Source organism: Chinchilla lanigera, unplaced genomic scaffold (genome assembly GCF_000276665.1).
Source record: "Chinchilla lanigera isolate Chin_1 unplaced genomic scaffold, ChiLan1.0 scaffold00038, whole genome shotgun sequence".
In the NCBI taxonomy this organism is placed as follows: domain Eukaryota; kingdom Metazoa; phylum Chordata; class Mammalia; order Rodentia; family Chinchillidae; genus Chinchilla; species Chinchilla lanigera.
In genome coordinates, this window is record NW_004955439.1 from 11,668,451 (window position 1) to 11,691,646 (window position 23,196).

At 39.0% G+C, this 23,196-nt stretch overlaps 1 protein-coding gene across 1 annotated transcript in view; it reads right to left on the bottom strand.

Moving 5' to 3' along the window:
- The window catches only part of Ginm1 (glycoprotein integral membrane 1), a 26,992-nt gene extending 7,438 nt beyond the window's left edge, over nt 1-19,554 (bottom strand). The window contains exons 1-7 of the mRNA XM_013517382.1: nt 19,380-19,554; nt 8,518-8,574; nt 7,929-8,025; nt 5,434-5,585; nt 4,682-4,838; nt 3,678-3,808; nt 1,557-1,720 (exon numbers count right to left, since the gene is read on the bottom strand). Coding sequence (XP_013372836.1) covers nt 1,557-1,720; nt 3,678-3,808; nt 4,682-4,838; nt 5,434-5,585; nt 7,929-8,025; nt 8,518-8,574; nt 19,380-19,493 — 872 coding nt within the window. The 5' untranslated portion in view covers nt 19,494-19,554. The remainder of the gene's footprint in view (nt 1-1,556; nt 1,721-3,677; nt 3,809-4,681; nt 4,839-5,433; nt 5,586-7,928; nt 8,026-8,517; nt 8,575-19,379) is intronic.
- Between the last annotated feature and the right edge of the window lie 3,642 nt (nt 19,555-23,196).

Sequence of the window (23,196 nt, forward strand, 5' to 3'; positions counted from 1 at the left end):
AAAAAAAAAAAAAAAAAAAAGAGAGGAAAGAAAAAAGAAAAGATCAAGTCCACGTATCCCAACTGCACTGAGGCCTAAATTTACAAAGCAAATTTACAGTTACCACAGAAAACTTTAAATTTTCAAGAAATTTCATGTGCAATAATATCTTGAGGATAATTCATGGTTTCAATGTTAGATTGCACTATATTCCTCTCAATAAGGACAAATCTTTGCAAAGCTAGATTTTTAGCAGTTACTGTGATAAAAAGCAAATACAATGCAAAAACTAATGCATAGGAGGCTGAGGCAGGAAGATCTCAACTTCAAGCCAAGCCTGGGGAACTTAGTGTAACCCTGTCTCAAATATAAAAAAAAATTAAAAAGAGCTGGAGATGTAGCTCAGTATAGAGGCTCTAGGTTCAATCTCCAGTACTGCGTGCCTGTGTGCAACACACACGCACACACGCGCACACACACACAAACTATATTGACTACATGTTTTAAACTAGAAAACATGAAAAAGAGGACAGGAACAGGAAATGAGGGCAACAATGTCCAATCAGATATAGGAAAAGGAAAATAGTCAATTTCTCTACCCCTGTTCTTGTTCCATTCATTAGAGGTAAGTTATTGTCTTATTCTAAAACATTTTCTTTGCATTTATGTACATACAGTTATACAAATGCCTTTCTTTACTCAGGTGCAGTGACACTGTCTTGCAACACCCCCAGAACCAACCCTCGCCTCAAGACTGGGCTTTTCCAGCCACAGAGAATCATGGTGCCATATCCGTAGTCAAGCCCAACGTTGTTTGCGAGAGAAAGCAACAGCAAAACAAGAGGCTGTTAGAAACACTGCAGCAAGGACTACGCTGCTAGTCTCTAAAATTAGTACATTTTAAACAGATACTTTGGGGTGAAAATATACAGTGAAGTCCTCTTCTCATCATACACGTTGCACATTCGTATTTGTTTCCTTTCTCTCCCTCTACACTTAAGATCTGAGAGCAGTTTGTCTTAATTCAGATTTGCATCTCTAAAAGTATTTTGATTACAACAGTTATTCAATAAATACGTTTTAATTCTGGTAAAGTTGGAAGATGAGCTAGGAAAAAGTAACTTATTTTCCTGCCAAACTGCCTCACCATCTTACCCTCTTTTTCATGTTTTCTATTCTAAAATATAGTCAATATAACATGTGTGTGTGTGCGCACTACTAGAGATTGAACCTACATCCTTGATTGAACCTAGAGCTACATCTCCAGTTCTTTTTTTTTTTTTTTTTATAAATCTGAGACAGAGTTACACTAAGTTGCCCAGGCGTGGCTTGAAGTTAAGATCTTCCTGCCTCAGCTTCCAAGTGCACTAGGATTATAGGTGTACACCACCATGCCCACCTGGGACCATGATTGGGGGGGAACATAATTTTTATCCCTGGCATCATAAACACATACTATCATGGTTCATAATAGTGAAAGGCATCATAATTTACTTTATTTTAGAGCACCACCACAACTGGCTAACTCATGTTTTAATAATTAAAAATACTAATGTTCAAAAGTAAGAAATACTTACCTGTATTCCGAAACTGGGAGGAATAACTTTAAGATGGTTAAGACCACAGCTGCTCCTAGAATTCCAATTATCATGACAGAAGAAATTAGGAAGAGCACGTGGCAAAAACTGCTCCAGAATGTGCACAGATCTTTTCTGAACTTTTCCAGCCACTGACACATTACCTGGAAAAGGAATTTTGGTTAGATATGAAACAAAGTTCCATAAACTTTTTGATTCTTTTGTTTTGGTACCAGAAATTGAACTCAAGACCTCACACTTGCCAGGCAGGCGCTATGCTGCTGAGCTATATCCCCGGCTGTGAAAGTTCCATAAACTTTTACATTCTAAAATTTATTAATGTTTTAGTGTTGGGATGATGGAAATATTCTGTATCTTGACCGTGGTGATGACTACATATCTACATGTCTATTTTTAGCACAGGGGGTATGGCTCAATGGTAGAGAGCTTGTCTAGCATGCATGAAGTCCTGGGATCAATGTATCTTGAGTGTCTGTCTGTCTGTCTGTCTCTCCCTCCCTCTCCCTCTTTCTCTGTCTTTCTGTACATGCACACACACATACATACATATACATACACACACACCCCACCTGAGTATTTTAAGTGGTGTATTCTATTTTTAAATGCACCTTAATAAAGTTATTTATAATCTTTTTTAAAGGGGAAAAAAATTTCAAAACAAGATAATAGGACAGTAACTGGTTAATACACTGAATATTGTTATCTTTAAATTACTCAGAGTACAAGATAACAGCATTTAATTGCTCAAAGTTATTTATAATCTTAAAAAGTTATGTTCCAAAACACAGGCACAAAAATGGTAATATCCTTTTAAATTATTTATACTGCTAACTACAAATCAAGTAAAAATAAATGCTGAGTGATAGGAGATTAGTTAGACTTGTCTACTCTAAAAGAATGGAGCAAAAGCAATTATAGGTTTCAAGTAGGAGAAGAGATGGAAGGGAAAGATAAACTTTTTAGTAGCTTTGGAACAGGTGGGAGGTTCACTCTATACAAAATATTGCCATATTTCAAGAGCAAGAGAAGGACCTAACCTGGGTACTGACCCCAACTGCTGTGAAGACAGGTGAAGACAGTTTACTCTGACCTGCTGGTGGAGGGTCAGAGCTGGTGCTGGTGCCAGCATCCAAAATGCCCATATCACCTGGATTTCTCCAGCAACCTCAAACAATCCTATCTTTGGTGAGAACTTTTCTTTGTAGACTAACCATAGATACTATTCTTAAATGGAAATTATTTCAACTAAAGGCTCTAGCTAATATGCAGAGCTATCAGAACGCAATCTGAATTGTAATTTCCTAGTCAGCAGCATAAATGTCATGGGTATATAGGTACTTAATAGGTGCCAATGTATTTACATGTAATATTTATTTTATTTAATCTTTACAATGTAAAGAAATACTTTACAGATTCAGCACAAATAGAGAAACAGGCTAGAGTTAAGAATTCTTCCAAAGTCACACAACTAATCTATGGTAGACCAGTTTTCAAACATTATCACCGTATAAGATCTCAAGACCACAGTGTACCTTTGTGTACAGGTAGTAGCTGCAGAATAAAAAGAAATGGAGAAATGAAAAAGAATTTTGGAACTGAAAATTCCCAATCAGATGAAATCCAGTGCCTTCATAATTATGACCTGACTATGTTGTTTTGTTCTCGTGCTGGGGATAAATCCAGGGCCATGGGCATGCTAAACAAACACCCTATCACTGAATTATACTCCCAACCCCTGTTAATGCAGCATGAAGAAAAAAATAAGAGTATCTAAAAACATCACATTTCCAGGTGTGGTAGCACATGCCTGTAATCCCAGCACCCCAGAGGCTGAGGCAGGAGGATTGTTGTGAGTTTGAGACCAGCCTGAGCTATAAAGTGAGCTCAAGACCAGCCTGAACTGCATACTGAAACCGTCTCAAAAAGACAAAACAAAAAACATCACATTAAAACTATAATGAGTCTACTATTAGCAGTGCTCCATGCTTTCAATTCTCATCATTTTGATCTCATTTTAAATGTCAGTATCTATGTTCTTCACCATAAACATAAATGCTTATGATAACACCAAATAAAGCTAACATCAAGTACTTAATTTACCTTATATGAGGATGGAGGTTCTGCTCTGAGAGGAGTTTCAGGCAATTTGCCAGGTAAAGCATTTTCATCTACAGTCGTTTCCACACTCCTGATAAGGTACTGGCTGGTGGTCTGCAGTGAATTCACACTTTCTACTGAAGAGGAAGAGCACAGTTATCAAAATGCTAGGGGCGTGCTAGGGGCTGTTCTACAAGTCCTAGTGTTACTATGCCAATAACATTTAGGATTGTAAGATCAAATATTTTACCAAAATTTTTTAAGCACCAGAGGGAAACAGCCTTATTTATAAGGGGCTACAGCACTTACTATTTTGTCACATAGAAAGTCTAAATTTTAAAAGCTCTGTGTTTTCAGTGGAAAAATGAATACTTCATCTTCTAAATGAACCTTTATAGTATCATTAAATGTCTATACTATTATAGAATAAAGGTGGATAATTACTGGGAAAACGTCACTGTGCAACCAGCATAATCACATTTTACTACCGCACCAAACAGCTTCCTAAAGTCTTCAAGTGGACATAAAAGTAACACATGTATACATGTTATGAAGGATTTTGTGTTTTACTTTTTGCAGTGCTGAGGATTAAAGCCAGTCAGGCAAGCACTCTGCTATGGAGGTATAGCTACAGCCCCTATAGTTTTGTTTTATCATCGTAGTGGTATTGAACCCAGAGGCACTCTGCAACTGAGCTACATCCCCAGCTTGAGCTACATCCCCCAAAATTTTATATTTTGAGGCAGGGTTTCCTAAATTGCCCGGGTTACCCTCAAACTTGTGATCCTCTTGCCTCAGCCATCCCAATATCTGGGATTATAGGTATGTACCATCGTGCTCTGCTGAAATATTTTTTGAAGAAGCTTATTTCCAAACATATTAACTGTAATTAAAAATATATAGCAATTTTAATAAGTAACGTAAAAATTATAAACTTCAAGAATATATAAAGCTACTAACTAAAGAAAGGTTTCTTTAATATTTTAAATAATGATCTTTTGAATTACCTTTTTTGGAGAGGTTGGGAAGGGTAAATAAAATGTCATTATCTCGGGAAATAGAGTACAGCATGCTTTCTTCTAAAGGAAGGGTGTAGTTTGAATGTCTCAGTACTCCCTGGTCCTTAACTAAAATATCAATTTCAATAACATCCTTCTGTTGAGCCTATGAAAGAAAAAACAAGTGGCCCAGCAGCATATAAATTTAAAAGTGCATTTTTCTCCCTGATGTCTATAACTAAAAAACTTGTCCTAGTCAGACAATTACTGCTTATTCCCTCCCATAATTTTACCTTTTAACATACTCATGCCTGCTTTAGCACCAACAATTGTAAGTTTAATTTCAGTTCAAGACTTAGAGAAAATGGTAGTTGAACTATGAACCAAATTTAATCTCTTCACTTTTTTTGTTTAATGATGTTCACAACATTTTAAGTGATACAGATATGTATGAAATGTGCAGTTACAAAAATTAATACATGTTAAGTGCTAAAATAAGTCAATTCTAAATGATTTGGTACAGGCAATTGTTAGGGTACCTTCTTTCTATTTTTTTTTTGTTTGTTTGTTTGTTTTGTACCGGGACACAAACTCAGGACCTTGAGCTTGCCAGGCAGGCGCTTATGCTACTGAGCTATATCCCCAGCTAGGGTACCTTCTTTATCAAGTCAGAAATCAATAAAATAATTGAACACATGTGTAGCAAGAACAAATTTAAATCTTTACAACCGAATTCCCAATTAATAAGCATACTGTCTTACTTGTCTTCCATCAATCTCTACTACCTCTTCTTGAATGACAATTAGTTGCAAACTGGAACCCGATGTCATAGGCCACTCATGAACTAAAATCCTTACACTGACAGTTCCAAAATATTCCTTTTCCTCCAAATTTCCCAGACCATCATTCTTCACTGTAAGAAAAAGTAGTGACAGCTATGAACAAAAATTGCCACCAAATCTGTTACTGAATTTGATTATTCTGATGATATTTACATGGAACAAGACAGTTGAAAACTAATGTTGGTTTTCGTCATCCTTGACCTTAACACTGTTTCAGATTTATAAAAATGAAGCCTATTTGACAAAATCTTACAAATAGCTTGCACTCATTTGAAAAGGGGAAATGCTTGATCGCCCTTAGATTTTGTATAAAATGTTACACCAACAGGTTGGCCATAACAGAACCAACATCCTATAACTAATTTACAAAACAGGCCACAAGACAGTCTATTGCATATTTTAACAAACTAAGAACATTCATTCATTTATTCACAAAGTCCAATAATAGAAGGGGCCCAAATATAAATTGTGGGCTTTTTTGTTTTGTTTTGTTTTGTTTTTTTTTGTTTGTTTGTTTAATCCTTTCCCAGTAAGTGACTTGCTCCCGTTGAAAAAGTCAGGAATAGGAAAGAGACGGGAAAGGCTATTATTTCTCCTTATAATGAACAGCAGGATAGGACTAGCTACTAAACATACTCCCCTCTAGCTAGAAATCCAATGGAGATGGGGTGTGGTAGTTGTAGTAGTTATAGAGCAAGTGCCTAGTCAATTAATATAGTGCTATAGAAAAGGGAAACACAACACACATCAATGAAACCGTCAAACAAGAGCAGCATGTATTTGCCCTCCCTCAAATAGTCTCAAGGCTGTTTCTCAAAAAACCCAGATATACACTCTGAAAACAGGCCTAGCTGTTTAAACTACTAGTCTTGTCTAGAATATCCCAATACCTAGTTCACTAACCACTTAGTATAACAGTTAATTACCTAGTCTCCCCTCCTGTAGTCCCTCCCCTTCCAAACCATTCATACAACAGTGCTTAACTACCTCACTGTGGTGTTACTTTGATTGTAAAACCTCCTTGCTCAAGCACTGTGAGTGACAGCCCCACTAATTTTCTGGTAGTTCTCTGACTGTTCCTCCTCCTTCAGTTTCCTCACCTACAGCCGCTATTCCCTCTCTTGGGTGCTAACACCCTCATATCCTTTGATATGTACAATTGTAAAATGTCCCCTCGCTCACAGTCGATATCAAAGTTTGTATGTGTGTGTTTTCTTTCTGTTTTTCCTGTGGTGCTAGAGATCAAAACCAGGGTCTTGTGGTTGCTAGGCAAGCCCTCTGCCACTAAGCCATGAAGCCATATCCCCAGTCCTTTTTTTCTTTCTTTAAAGATGGGGTTTTGCTATGCCCTCAGGCTGGTCTCAAACTTCTAAACTCTAGCGATCCACCTGCTTCAGCCTCCTGAGTGCTAGGCCTGTGGGCTTACATTACACAGCTTGGCTTCATGTCAGTGTTTTCACTGTTTACTGCTGATCTCCCTCCAGCCTTGTCAGCATGTCTGGATGGCCAAAGCCTAGGACAAATGAGTCTCAGTGGATGAGAAACCCACTGCCTCTTTGCTACCTCTGAATGTGGGCTGGGCCTAGTTACCTGTTTCTAACAAACAGTACAGCAAACATTCTTTATTTCAATAAGCATTACATATTTAATGTAATGTATCTGCTTATCTTTAAACAATTCAAAATTTCTTTTTTTGTCTTTTTGAGACAGGGTTTTGCTGTACAGTTCAGGCTGGCCTTGAACTCACTCTGTAGCCCAGGCTGGCCTCAAACTCATAGTGATCCTCCTGCCTCAACCTCCTGTATGCTGGGATTACAGGCCTGCACTACTATGCCCAGTCCAAAATTTTTAAAGGTTAAAAAAAACCATTCTATTGACATAAGCATATAGGAAACTGAAAATAAGAAAATCACACAGACAAGTCATTTTCTTCAACTACTGTGGCAGTGGTACTTTGGTTCACAAACAATTTGTTCTATGATTCTGGAAAAAATGTCCCATTTGTGTTTGTGCAGGAAAGATGGTCACAGGTGTGTTTGTCACCTAACGTAAAGTTTGCAAACAAAAACAAAATTCTGCCAAACACTTTTGTTTGTGAAACAAACTGTTCACAAACAAAAGCATTCATGAACCAAAGTATCTCTCCAAAATTTTGGCTCTTGCTATCCCACCTCTCTGAACATTCTTATATTAATATCAACCTACCCGAAATGCAGTTCCATCAATGTCAATCTCAGGAGAAAGAAAAAAGTGAATATTCCATCAATAGCCAATAGAAAGAAGAGAGTGTTAAGTGTTATATACAAATGATGTGCATTATTACTTTAAAATGGAAATATGTAACATCCAAAAATTTTTACTAATTTAATATTATTAAAACAGAACAGGTTGTGAAATGACTTAGGAGTACTCACCTATTAAAGTCTGACAGCTTATTCGGGTTACACCACTATTTACAGGTAAATCATTTACATATACCTGTCCACTCTCATACGTTATGTTAAGAACAACCTTAAAATAAAGCAGCACATTCATTAATTCCAATCATTTGTAAATGATGACAAACTTTTCATGTCAAAAATTTATTATTTTTACAACTGAACTAGGTGTATTGACGCTATGGTTTGGATGTGGTTTGTCCCTCAAGGATTCATTTGTTGGAGGCTTGGCCCGTAGTGCAGTGGTGTTGAGGCTGTGAGACCTTTAGGTGTGGGGCCTACTGGGAGGTCCTTATGTCATTGGGAGCATGCCTTTGGAAGGGATACCAGTCTCTCTCTCTGCCTCTGACATGTGCGCCTTCCATCAGCACCACATTGATGCCAGCAACTTGCCCCTGAGCCTCCATAACTGTGAGCTAAATACATTTCCCTTTCTATAAAGTAATCTGGTGTAGGTATTTCATTATAGTAACAGAAAATGAGTTAATACAGTAGTAAAAGTACAATAAACTGCATAACACTTGGCTATGTAGCATATGAAAATCATAATCAAAAGGAGACAAACCTGTTTAGATACTTCCCCATCATCTTTCAGTGTTGTTACATTAATTCTGATGCCATCCTGCAAAACAAATATATAAAGGCAGGTAGCCATTTCATAAATTGAGAATGACTCAGCTCTTTCTCTCTCTCTGGGTATTGAACTAGGGCTTTGTGTCTGCCAGGCAAGTGTTCTGTCGTTAAGCTACTTTCCCCAGACCATTTTCATTTTTTTAAATGGCCTTTTATATTTATTCACAGTTCCACATTTTTATAATCTATACACTTTTTTCCACTTAATTGTGAAGTATATCACCTATGAGCATATAATATGCAAATGTAATATAAAAGAAAATATTAAGTCTCATGTACCTACTACCTAAGTTAAAATCTAATATATTACCCAAGCACTCAAAGTCCCTGGAAAAGGCTCACAAAGGCTCAACAGGAAAGCTCTACACTGATTTCTATATTGATCACTTCTTGCTTTTCTTTATAGTTTTACGACCTGTGTATTGCTTGTTAAACAATATATATTTTAGTTTTATCTGTTTCTAAGCTTTATTTAAGTAAAACATTTTGGAGACTTCCAGGAAGATGGCCAAGTGGTAAACAGCAGAGAAACAGCCTCTTCAAGATTTGGTGTCCAGACACTGGAATACAGCAACCACCGTGAGGAAGAGAAGGGGGAAAGTGGGTCTCTGGCAGCCAGCAAGGATCTGAAGTGAGAGCTGAAGCTCACGCGGACAGCGAAGAGAGAGAGGAGAGGCGTCAACACGAGGAATGAGGTGACAAGCAGCACTTTCTCCCTGAGCCCCGACTCACTGTGCTGAAGGGACAGCTTGAACCTGCAGATGCACGGTGACAACTGGCAGCCCTAGAGGTCTCCACGGAGAAACAAACCAGTTCAACAGAGCAGTAGATGCAGCAGACTGCAGTTATTCGGGTTCAGACATCCTTGAGGAGAGGGCAACTGGCCAGTAGCCATCTTAGAGAGGGGCCAGCTGAGCTCAGAACTCAGAACAGCTGTGGGCTGGCTCTACCTAATGGCTGTGACAGGGTGAGGCTGCGTAGTTTAAGTTGGCAGGAGGCATGTGTAATGTTGCAGGGTGAACAAATTGGGTTCCAGCCTCACAGCCAGAAATCACCCCGATTACAGTGGAAATAAAGGCGCAGGCTTGCTAGAATTATCCACTACCCTGCCTGAGCTACAGTTCGCTTGCTGGGGCTAATCAACACAGACAGGTAGTCTGTCTGCCCACTTTGTCTGCCAGAGACAGCAGAGCCTCTCCTTGAAGTGAACATATTTTTCCTCATTTTCTTTTTTTGGGGTGTGTGTGTGTGTGTGTGTGTGTGTTTATATGAGTGTGAACATTATTTCTACTTGTTGTTTTCTTCTGGTTTTTATGTCTTCTTTCTTTCCCTTCTGTCTTCTTTACCAGTTTCCCAAAGCTTGTGTAACATTCCTTTGTCCTCCAGCCTTGCTTCTAATCTCTTCCTCTTCTATTTCTCTATTTTCTCCAGCTCCTTTTAAATTTTCTCCCCTGAGGGAAAAATTGCCATAGTGAGGGCATATTTACCCTATACAATTTTTCCAGTTTGTTTTAGACTTTGTTATATAACCACAAATTTAGTTCATACGGTTAAAGGTGGCAAATTAATAGTCACCACCATTTTTTCATCTTCTAGGCTAGGCTGTTTGATGCTACTGTTACTTATGATTGTACTATTTTAGACAAGGTGACGTAACTGTTCTAATTAGTTGTGCATTCTGGTATGCCAAGTCTGAGATTGCTTATGGGTCATAAAAATACTATAAGCCAGTGCCAAAGAACTAAGGACAAGGCCAAATAGGCAGCAATGCCTCATGCCCAATAAATTGAAGAGACAGGCTGCTGCCACAGACTGAAACCCAAAAGCCAGCTACACCAGGAAGACTTCTCTGAAAAGTAGTCATTTCCTAAGGGCTCTAAATACTAGCAATAAAGCTACCTGCCATAAGCAATGTACAAGCATCAACCCAGGAATTAAACTTAAAAAATAGGAAAGGAGAAGACACTTAAGCAAGATGCAAACCCTTTGCTCAGCAAAGGTAAACCCAGGGTGTAATGAGGTAGAATAATCTGAAAGCCAGCCACCTGGATTCTTTCAAGCAGTAAGTAACAAAGCAGATGAATGAGGATCCAGAAAAAATCAAATACAAATAATTTCTCCATAACTACAGAGATGGTGACCATTATGAAAAACATGCTTAGTGGCTTTAGAGCAGATACAGATAAGAAAAACCAAAATGGAAGAGCTTAGGAAAATGACTGAAACCATGAATGGCTAACATAAGAAAGAAAAGGGATCCCTGAAACAGATTACAGATATCCAGGAGAATAAAAAAATCTACTGAAAGTATACAGAGCAGAATGAGCCAATGTGAGGACAGAGTATCAGATCTAGAAGACAGAATTGCAGTGAGTGATCATGAAAAGAACGATTTCTTAAAAATAGCAAGGGATCATAAAAAAACCCAACACAATAGCTGCTAGATGATGCAAAGAAGAATAACAAAAGATTAATTAGTGTCAATGAAAAGCAGGATATAAAGCAAATGATATTTAAAAACCTGTTCACAGGAAGTAATGGCAGAAAACTTCCCAAGCAGGGAAGAGAATCTGGCATACAGATAAATGAGGCTTACAGAACTCCAATTAAAAGAAAATCTACAGCAAGGCATATAATAGACAAGATTCCAGAAACTCAACACAAGAATACAATATTAAAAAGTGTTAGAGAAAAGAAACAAATCATCTATAAAAGAAAGCCCATCAGAATCATGGCAGACGTCTCAACACAAACCCTCAAATCAAGGAGAGCTTGGAGTAAAGTATTTCAAGCCCTAAAAGAAAACCCCCAACCCAGACTGATATACCACAAAACTAACTTTCAAAATTGATACAGAAATAGGATACTTCTGTGACAAAGAACACCTGAAGAAATTCATGAACACCAAACCAGCAATCCAAAATGTCCTAAAAGACATTCTATAAACAGGTAATGAGGACTACAACTCCATGAACCCCAAAAGAATGAATCCACCATGCAAGGAAAGCAATTAAACACAGGGAGGGCAGGGGAGACTAACAACAGGAAAATAGAATGACAAGGATAAGTCAATAAATATCAGATATAAGCATCAATGTAAATGGTCTCAACTCACCAATCAAAAGAAATAGATTGGCAGAATGGATCAAGAAGCAAGACCCAACACTAAGCTGCATACAAGAAACACATTTAATTCTAATGGAAAACAATACTCCATATGACAGGAACCTGGAAGAAAGCAGAGGTAGCTATTCTATTTGCAGACAAAGTGGATTTCAAGTCAAGACTGATTCAGAGAGAGAAAGAAGGTCACTACATCCTTGTTAAGAGAACAATCCAAGAAGAAGAAATAAAAATCATACATACATATTCACCAAATACCAGCATAAATAAATAAAACAAATATTATCAGATACAAAATATCAAATAAGCACTAATACAGTTGTAATGGGGGAACTTAATGCTCCACTATCACATATAGACCAACTAGACAAAAAACCAACAAAAATATACCAGAATTAAATCAAACTTTTGAACAAATGACTTAGTGGATCTCTACAGGGTGTTCCACCCCACATCAGAATACACATTCTTCTGACATGCACACAGGACTTTCTTCAAAATAGACCACATTCTAGCTGTTCATAGAACATGCTTAAGTAAATGCAAAGGAACTGAAATTATATCATGCATATTATCAGACCATAGTGCATGAAACTGCAAATCAATGGCAAAACAAACCACAAAACCCACATATATACATAGAAATTAAACAATACTCTCCTGAACAACCAATGGGTCACAGATGAAATTAAAGAAAAAATTAGACAGTTTCTGTAATTAAACAATAATGCCTACACAACATACCCAAACTTATAGGACACAATGAAAGCAGGCCTACAAGGAAAATTTATAGCAATGAATTCTCATAACACAAAAACAGAATAGCTCAAATGAACAAACTAATGTTGAACCCCAAGTTTCCAGAAAAAGAAGTGCAAGACAAGCTCAAAGCTCAGGTTAAGGGAGGAAATTATAAAGATTGGAGCAGAAATCAATGTAATGGAGACTAAGAAAATAATACAAAGAATGAATGAGCTGAAGAGTGGATTCTTTGAAAGATTAAATAAAATTGACAAACCCTTAGCTAATCTTTATAAAAAAAAAAATGGAAAGAAAAGACTCAAATCCATACAATTGGAGTGAAATCACAAAAGATCCTGTAGAAATCCAGATCATCAATACCAACTTTCTCAAAGACTTAATGCCACTACTTCTCAAATTCTTTAATGAAATTGAAAAGGAAAGAATACTTCCAAATTCATTGCTAGAAGCAAGCATTATCCTGATACCAAAACTGGAGAAGGATCCAAACAAAAAAGAGACTGATAGGCCAATTTCCCTAATGAACACAGATGCAGAAATCTTCAATAAGATACTGGCAAACAGAATGCAGCAAATCATTGAGAAAATTATACAACATGACCAAGTAGGGTTCATCCCAGGGATACAAGGATGGTTTAACATATGGGAATCAATAAATGTAGTATACTACATTAACAGAGTCAAGGACAAAAACCATATGCTTATCTTGATAGATGGAGAAAAAGTGTTTGACAAAGTCCAATACTCATTCATGATAAAAAAAAAAACCTACAGAAAATGGGAATAAATGATTTTTACCTCAATCTGATAAAAGCCATTTATGACAAACCAATAGCCAACATTGTACTAAATAGTCAAAAACTGAAAGCTTTCACTCTAAAATCAGGAACAAGACAAGGATGTCCATGGTCTCCATTCTTATTCAACAGAGTTCTGGAAACATCCATAGTAATTAGATAAGAGAAAGAAATATGGATAGGAAGGAAGAAGATGAATTATCATTATTTATGGATGAAATGATACTCTGCATAGAAGATCCCCTTGGAACCAGAAGAGACTTATAAGAGCAAAAGCAATTCTGGGCAATAAAGGCAAGGCAGGGGGCATAACAATCCCTGACATGAAATTATACTACAAAGCTACTGTGATAAAAACAGCATGATACTGGCCAGAAAACAAACAAACAAACAAACCAAAAAACAAACCAAAAAACCAGATCCAAAGATCAGTGGGGTAGATTAGAAGATACAGAAACAACTCAAAACACACTCAGGCCTCTTAATTTTAACAAAGGAGCCAAACACCTTCATAGAAAAAAAAAGCCTCTTTATTAAATAGTGCTGGAAAAACTGTCTTTCCACATGCCAAAAATTAAAACTAAACTGATACCTTTCAACATCCACAAAACTAAAATCAAAATGAGTCAAAGATCTAAATATTAAAACAGAAACACTAACTCTGCTGGAGGATTACTGTAGTCAGGGTGTGCAAGGCATAGATTTAATACAGGACACATAATTTAAAGCATTATTTTACAATATTCATGCAAAAGTCAAATGCAAAAGAGCGCAAGTGATTTGTCCATGCACTAGAGACCCTAAGAATCCAGCTGAAGGCCTTGATCCCATGGCAATATCCCACATGAGTCCAGCTAAAGGCCTATGCCCATGACAATGTCTCATGCAAGTCTGTATCAAGAATCTGCCCTGGGACGGTCCAAAGGTCAGTGGTGGAAGCTAGAAAAAAAGCTCTTATCCATCCTGCACCAGCGGGATGAAGAATCTGTGCCATCAGGCTGAGAGATCTACACTGTAGTGAGGAAACAATGCTCAAAGTAAGGACCAGACCACCCCTGAAGAGAACCACAGCCATCCTCAGGGACAGTGAGGACCTGAGCTCCTCTGATAATGAGAACAGCTGAGTTTGTATCAGGAAAGCCAGTGTAACAAGCTTCTCTCCAGGAGAATCAATAGCATACCATCTTCCTTTTATGCTGTTGGCAGTAAAAGAAGATATGGGGGTTTTTAATAGAGTACTACTCTGTCATAAAGAAGGATAAGCATTTGACATTTCTAGCTAAATGAATGCACCCTGAGACCACAGTCTTAAGTGGTCTTTGTCTAAGAGATATACTCAGGTGTCCGTACGTAGTAGAATAAATAAGTAAACTGTCGATGAGACAGTGAGATGGTGCACAGTACTGTGACTATAGCTATATATATTGACACTTTTAAAGAACAAGTTCCAGAAGAATACATAAAATGTTCCACTTCTTTATGGTTTTCTGGGGATTTTTTTGTACTTTTTTTTGTTTGTTTTGTCTGTTTTGAGACAGAGTTTCAAATCAGACACATGTTTAAATACTGCATGGTTTTTCTGGTGTGAGAAGCTGAAAGTGTAAATAAGGACCAACATGTATAATAAATATTAGAATTGGGAAGAAAATGTCCAAGTCAAAAGGGGAACAGGGAGGGGGGAGGGGGAAAGAACAGACAAAAAAAGAATAGAAGAAAAAAATAGAAACAAAGCTTTTGTAAATAAGGAGGGGGAAAGGAGTTGAAGGAGGGGAGGGGAAATGGGACAAAGAGAAGCAGCAAGATATATCATGTACAGGTACAAATTCCCTATGATGAATGTTATCATTTTAAAATGTACCAATAAAAGCCAGACATAGTGGCACATCCCTGTAATCTCAGCTGAGGCAGGACGTTCACTGCAAGTTTGTAGCCAGCCTTGGCTACAAAGTGAGTCCCAGGCCAGCCTGAACTGCATAGTGAAACTCTGTCTCAAAACAGACAAAACAAACAAAAAAAGTACAAAAAAATCCCCAGAAAACCATAAAGAAGTGGAACATTTTATGTATTCTTCTGGAACTTGTTCTTTCAAAGTGTCAATATACATAGCTATAATCACAGTACTGTGCACCATCTCACTGTCTCATTGACAGTTTACTTATTTATTCTACTACCTATGGACACCTGAGTATATCTCTTAGACAAAGTATCCGGAGTGTGCAGTTTTATTGACTCACAAGGTATGATCAAGAGCAGACTACCCAAGGATTCTTAATTTTGAAAATAGGAAAATTACTCATAAACATAAAAATAATACACAAGTATTAGAAATGTAATCTAAAATATCAACTCCTCCCAAAGAAAAACTCGTATTGATAGCTTGACTGCCAGCATTTAGGCTTTGGAAGTGTCTAGCTTTCTCAGTGATTTATTCTATTAATAAGATCACAGTTTGATGGCATTCCTGAGAGATGATAAAAACAAGAAGCTGGGCCTAATGAAGAAAGGAGTTAGCCATGATGGTGCATGCCTGTAACCCCAGCACTTGGGAGGCTGAGGCAGGAGGGTCATTGAGAGTTTGGGACCAGCCTGGGCTACAAAGTGAGCTCAAAGCCAGCCTGAACTGCATAGTAAGGAAAAAAAAAAAAAAAAAAAAAAAAGAAAAAAAGAAAAAGAAAGAGATCACTGGGGTGTGGCCCTGGAGATTAAATTTGGTCCCTGGGCCCTTCTTCTCTCTGGTTCTCACTGTCTATGTCCTGGCCACAACAAAGCAGCTTTCCTCCACCATGCCCTTCTGCCATTCTCTGGACCTAAAACATTGGATCTGGGTCACTATGGATTGAAACCTCTGAAACTGTGAGCCAAAATAAGCCCTTCCTTCTCTACGTTGTTTTTCTAAAGTATATATTTTGTCACAGTGACGAAAAATACCAACATACCAAGTATTTCTTGGCATTGTGAGTATCCTCAATATTTTATATTTATATACGGTCATGAACCACATAACAATGTTTCAGTCAACAATAGACTACATACATATATGACAGTGGTCCCATAAGGATGTATTACCTATTGATGAAATAACTGTCTGTAAGTATACTTTACGATGTTCACAGAACAATGAAATTATCTAAGGATCTATTTCGCATAACATCCTTGTGTGACTGACTATATAACTTCCAACAAATGAGACTAAGACTGGTATGATTTCACAAGGTTGGCAGAATCTAGGAACAGTCTATGGAAAAAGACTCATACCATGTAAGGATCATACCATACATTTAAGGGTCATACCATGTATTTAAGCTGACTTTTCTTTTTTTTTTCTTTTTTGGAGGTCTCAGGGTCTTAACAGTGAGCTACATTTCCAGATTTTGTTTTATTCTTCGAGACAAAGTCTCACTAAGTTACTAAACTGCCCCTGGCTAGGCTATTTAAGCTGACTTTGGTGTACTTATTTCCAAACTCCCCTAGGAACCCAGAAGCTTCACAACTAGTAATTCTTCAGTCAGCCTGGGTTTCTCCTGATGCACTTTGCTCTAGGTTAAACTTGCATTAGAACCAAAGAATCACTAAAACAAACCATCTAATAAGCCACGAAGTTGTGAAATATTTTGTTTTGTGTTCAAAATTCAGCCAAAAGTTCCTCCTACTGAACTACAAGCTCTATTAACTATTGTTCTAACAGTCCAAAGAAAACCTCCAATGATGTTCTAAGAAACCTTTCTCAGCTTCTGCCTTTCAGCAGTGAACACACTCTATATTTTAGTAATTTACTGCACTTGTATCACTTGCCTAGTAAAATATTGGGTTTAGACAATTAACAAAACACACTGTATTTTCCAGAGAAGAAAGTTCAACTAATTCTTCGTGGAGAGAGGGGATGGTAATATAACTCAGTGGTACAGTACATGATTAGCATAGGTACAGTTCTGAGTTCAATCCCGAGCCTCCTCCCCATTATGTATAAAACCACTGCAGAAGGAATTCCACCTGGCACTAAGTTTGGAGCCAAGTCATGTTTCTTGCTCTGAGAATCTTTGACTGAACTGGAAATTCAGGCTTGTAAGTGAGGGTTACACATGTTTGGGTAGTGGGTGACTAAACTGAGAAGTTTCTCCCCACTCATTTCCATTTCTTCATTCTAAATCTTTGCTCATAGGCTGCCTCTGGAACCAACTAGTTTCCTAAGGACAATAGGAATCAATATTTGGTTTAAAGAAAAGAAAGTCAGGTGTGATGGCACATGCCTGTAATCCCAGGCTGAAGCAAGAGGATTGAAGAGACTTTGAGGTCATCTGGACTACAAAGTGAGCTCAAGGTCAGCTTGAACTACATAGCAAGATCCTGTTTCAGGGGCTGGGGATTTAGCTCAGCGGCACAGCACCTGTCCGGCAAGCGCAAGTTCATGAGTTGGATCCCTGGTACCGGAAAAAAAAAAAAAAAACAAAAAAACAAACAAACAACAACAACAACAACAAAAAGATCCTGTTTCAAAAAAATTATTTTTCAGTCTGTCAATTACTTACACAAAAAACAAAAAAATGTTAATATAGTCTAAAATGCAAACTTTCAACATGGTACCCACTAATAACATGTGGCAATGTAAACTGAATTAAAATTAAATACAAATTTTAAAAGGTCTCCACTTAGCTTCAAGTGCTCACTGGCAACAAGCTAGTGGGGATTGTGATAGAGAATAGACACAACAACAATCATTGCACAAAGTCCTAATGAAGAGCCCTTAGCTAAGACAGGGAACGACTGTAAAATTCTTCTACACTTTTAGAAAATAAAAAAGCCTAGGTCAAATGGGTTTAGCTTTCCATACATACTCAACACCTATGAAATTCTGAGGTTAGAGTTGAACCTGCTAAAGTGGAATGAAGACCTAAGAAGGAAGAACTGAAGTAGTAAAGTTAGTAAGAGCCAGCCCACAAAGCAGTGGTTAAAAGTTTTTTTCCCTCAGATGCATGCACAGACTCTCAATGTCTCTTGGATTCAAAAGAGACAATGACGAATCTTTAAAATCAGAAAAGGAGAAAAACAATGTTCATATTTCTAACTTTAAAATTATTTCATTTTTTATCTGGTTTCTGGAGTTTGTTTACAGCAGTCCTATTTTTAACCAGATGCAACTGTGGTCCACATATAATTTAATATAAAAGTGGTTCTTGGAGCGTGCAATGCTGTGGCTCCCCGGAATGTGCAAACTGAAATAAAACTACGGGATACTTGCCATTTTTGTATCCAGGGAGAGTCATGTCCTCACTCTAAACATTTATTAAAAACATGTAATAAAACCAAATAAACCATGTTCATCATACGTATTCATATTCAAGTACTGCTTAGCTAGAAAAGGTGTACCTCCCTAGTTTCTTGTCATTCTGGGAAATCTGTGTTTTAAAATTTTCAATCTTTTCCCCGAAAAAAGGCAGATAACAGGGCAAAAAAAGGATGACAACTAGCTGGCTTTGAATGCTTTAATGCCGTGGTTCTCACACTTCAGCAGGCTTCAGAGTCACCTGTTGGGCTCAGGGCCCCGCCTCCCGGGGGTCGGAGCCGAGGTCCCGGAGAAGCAACGCCGCCGCGGACGGACCGGCGCGCTAACACTTGCTCAGCAGACGAAGTCGGGAAGTGGCGGCTCTTCCCGCTCCCTCTGCCCCGGCCTGGGAAAGGCCCTCCTTCCCCGTCGCCGGCGAGCAGACACGGACGGCCTGCGAACGCGCCCTGTAACTGGCCATCTTCACATTCCCCAAACACACACACGGCGGGCCGGGCCGCACCGCGCGACGGCGCCATCACCGAGCCCGAGGCGCGGCGACCGCGCTGACGGCGGGGAAGCCCGGGAGCAGCAGGGCAGTTCGCGGCCGCAGGACGCTCGCGAGCTGTGGGGGCCGTGGCTTAGCTGCACACTGCAGGCCGGGTGGCCCCTTCCCTCCCGCCCTCGCCTCCCACTCCCAGCCGCCCCACTCCCTCCGGGGCTTCTGCCACAACTTCGGGGACTCGCACCGCGCTCCTGCCCGCCGCCAGAGGTGGGTGGCGTCGCCGCGGCTGCCCGGCCTGGCCGAGGGTCCGAGCCTAGGGCTCGTCTGCCGTTCCCGCCCTGTCCTACCTGCGGGGCTCCGGGAAGCGACGGCTCCGGGGCGGCCGTCGTCAGCCACCTGGCCCCCGGCAGGACCAAGAGAAGCAGCCGGAGAACGAGCCGCGCCGGCCCTAGCCCTTCCATCTTGGACGACCCGGGTGAAGCGGCGGGCAGTGAGGGCGGAGCCGCGAGGGCGGGGCGGACCTTCCAGGGGCGGGGCGGACCTTCCAGGGGCGGGGCGACGGGCGGGGCGACGGGCGGGGCCTCGCCGGCGGAGAGGAGCTGTCCGGCGCAACTTGAAGAGCAAAGTGCGCATGCGCACTGCCGCTCTAGGAAGGACTCCAGCGAGTTGAGAGAACTATGCCTAGATCGCTACATCCTCTGTTATTTTATTTTATTCTTTTTCTTTTCGGTACCGGAAATCCAACTCAGGACCTTGCGCTTGCCAGGCAGGCTCAGTGCCACTGAACTATCTCCCTAACCGGTTATTTTATTTTTTGAGACAGTGTCTCACTATGTATCCCAGGCTGTCCTTGAATTCAGTCCAGGCTGGCCTGGAACGTCTGGCAATCCTCCTGCCTCAGGCTCTCCAGCACTGGGATTACAGGCGTGTGCCACCACATCCCGCCGGCCTCAGCCTTATTTTGAGAGGGGATTCTCACTTCAACTGGTGAAGACCTTTATGTTGGCATTGCACTACTTTATATATATATAATTCTGAGATAGGATGGAATAAATACAGAGGAAAAGGAGACAAGGAAACCATAGTTTTAAGTTGACATCTCTGCCGTCAATTTTTTTTCTTTTAAAGAGGGAAAAAAACAAAAATGATACAGAATTTCAAAGCAAGATGATAGGAAATTAACAATGGGTATTATATTGCATATTGTTGTTTTTGAAGTAGTTGCTCAGATTAGCAGGTACAGGCATGCAAAATTGATCAAACAATATAAACACTAACTGTTCCTTTCAAAGAACTAATAGGAATTAGTACTACAATTACCTTAGCTATCTTGTGTATAATACGTATCTTCTTCTCCCCCTTCCTTTTTTTCTCTTTTCCCCCATCCCAGTTGGTCTTCTTTTGAACAGTTTCTTTCTTTTTCACTATATCTATTGAACATTTTGGATCTTATTTACTCTTTCAGTTTCTTACACTAGGGAGACAATATGATGTTTACACATTAGAGTCTATGATCAATCAACTACAGCTTCAGTCTAAGATTTATTTCACTTATGTGTGCCAGGCGTGGTGGCACATGCCTGTAATCCCAGCACTTGGGAGGCTGAGGCAAGAGAGTCGTTGCGAGTTCAAGACCAGCTTGGGCTACAAAGTGAGCTCAAGGACAGCCTGAACTGCATAGCGAGACCCTGTCTCAAAAAGGCAAAAACAAAACAAAACAAACAACAACAACAAAAAACAAACCACTTACAAGTATGGTCTCCAGTTGCATCCATTTACCTATAAAAACCTTGAGTTTATCTTTTATTATGGCTGAGTAATACTGCACTGTATAAGAATACCATATGTTTTTTATCCATTCCTCAGTGGATGGGCATTTGGGTTGTTTCCAAGATTTAATTATTACGAAGTGTGCTGCTACAAACATGGGTGCACATATATTGCTGTGATATGATGTTTTCAATTCTTCTGGGAAAATACCCAGAAGGGGGATAGCTGGGTCTAATAAGAGCTCTAATTTTAGTTTTCTGAGGAATCTCCACACTGATTTCGACAGTGGTTGTAACAGTCTACACTCCCACCAACAGTGGAGAAGTGTTCCTTTTTCCTCACAGCCCCTCCAACATTTGTTATTGGTTGATTTCTTGATGATAGCCATTCTTTCTGGGGTGAGGTAGAATCTCAGTGTTGTTTTAATTTGCATTTCTCAAAAGACCAATGATCTTGAATATTTTTTCATCTATTTATTTGCCATTTGTATTTCTTCATCTGAGAATTGTGTACTCATCTCAGATGCCCATTTTTGGATTAGGTCTTTGAATTTTGGGGGCCTGATTTTAAAAAATTCTTCATATGTTCTAGATAGAAGTCCTTTGTCTGCGTGACAGTTGGCTAAAATTTTTTCCCAGTTTGTGGGGTTTTTTTCATGCTGTTGGTGATTTCTTTTGGTGTGCAAATCTTTTTAATAAGATGAGGTCCCAGTTGTTGATTCTTTGTATTTCCTGTGCAGTTTGGTTTTTGTTCATAAACTCTTTGCCTAATGCTATGTCTGCAAGATTTCTTCCTACTTTCTCTTCCAGTAGGTTTAGTGTTTCAGTTTTAATATTTAGATCTTTAAGCCATTTTGACTTTATTTTCATGCATGGTGATAGGCATGGTTCTAGTTTTAGTTTTTGGTGTATGGAAAGCCAGTTTTTCCAGCACCATTTACTAAAGAGCCTATCTTTCTTCCAGTGAACATGTTTGGCCCCTTTGTCAAAGATAAGGTGGCTGAGTGTGTTTGTAGTTGTGTCTGCATCTTCTAATGAGTTCCACTGATCCTCAGGTCTGTTTTTTTTTTTTTTTTTTTTTTTTTTCCAATAAAATACTGATTTATCACAGTAGCTTTGTAGTATAATTTCAAGTCAGGGATTGTGATACCTCCTGCCTTGCCTTTGTTGCCCAGGATTGCCTTTGCTAGTATAGGTCTCTTCTGGTTCCAGATGAACTTTAGGAATGTTATCTCTAGATCTGAGAGTTATGCTAATGGTATTTTGATCAGGATTGTATTAAATCTGTACAACACAGTTTGGGGAGTATAGCGATTTTCACAATGCTTGTTCTTCCTACCCATGAGCAAGGAATATCTTTCCATTTTCTGAAATCCTCATTCTCTTTTTTCAGAGTGTTGTAATTTTCAATGTATAGATCTTTTACTTCCTTTACTAGATTGACTACGTATTTCATTTTTTGGATGTTATTGTGAAGAGCATGATCTCCCCAATTTCTCTCTGTTTGTGTACAGGAATGCTATTGATTTTTGTGTGCAGGAATGCTATTGATTTTTGCGTGTTGATTTTGTATCTAGCTATGCTACAGGAGTGCTATTGATTTTTGAGTGTTGGTTGTGTATCTAGCTATGCTACTGAATTTGCTTATTAATTCTAGGAGTCTTTTGGTGGAGTTTTTGGTGTCTTCTATGTAGAGTATCATGTCATGTGCAAATAATGATAATTTAACTTCTTCCTTTCCTATGCTTATTCTTTTTATTTCTCTCTCTTGTCTAATTGCTCTGGCTAATGTTTCTAGAACTATACTGAAAAGGAGTGGTGGTAGTGGACATCCTTGTCTTGTTTCAGGTTTTAGAGTGAAAGTTTTCAGTTTCTGCCCATTTAGTATAATGTTGGCTGTTGGTTGCCATCAATTTGTCTCCTTTATTACCTTAAAATTTTAGAGACCTGCTCAGCTTTGCACGTTTTAAGGAATGTCTGTATCATAAGGTTTGGCCTCAGTTTTCCTAGCCTATCTCATCGCCCTTAAGACTGAGGACACCAAGATAAAAGAGCAACTAAATTTTTAGGATTTGCAGAGACTCCCAAATGCCACCTTTTACAACTGTGCAGTTCTAGATATCCCTGTCCTCTACCCTTAAGGATGCCTAGAAGTCTCCAAACCTATTATTACTCCAGATTCCAGGAAAAAAGAGCCTAACAAACCACCCCTGGGTGAGATCACTTCCCCAAATGATAGTAACCACCTCATGACAGGAACAGGGAGCCCCCCCACACCAAAAAAGCAGTCATCTCTTTGGAACTGAATGGCCCCTCAAACCATAAAGATTCCTCCAGATCTGATATAATGATCCAGCAGAGCCTGGCCTGCCTCATTTAATCCATAAAAGCTGGC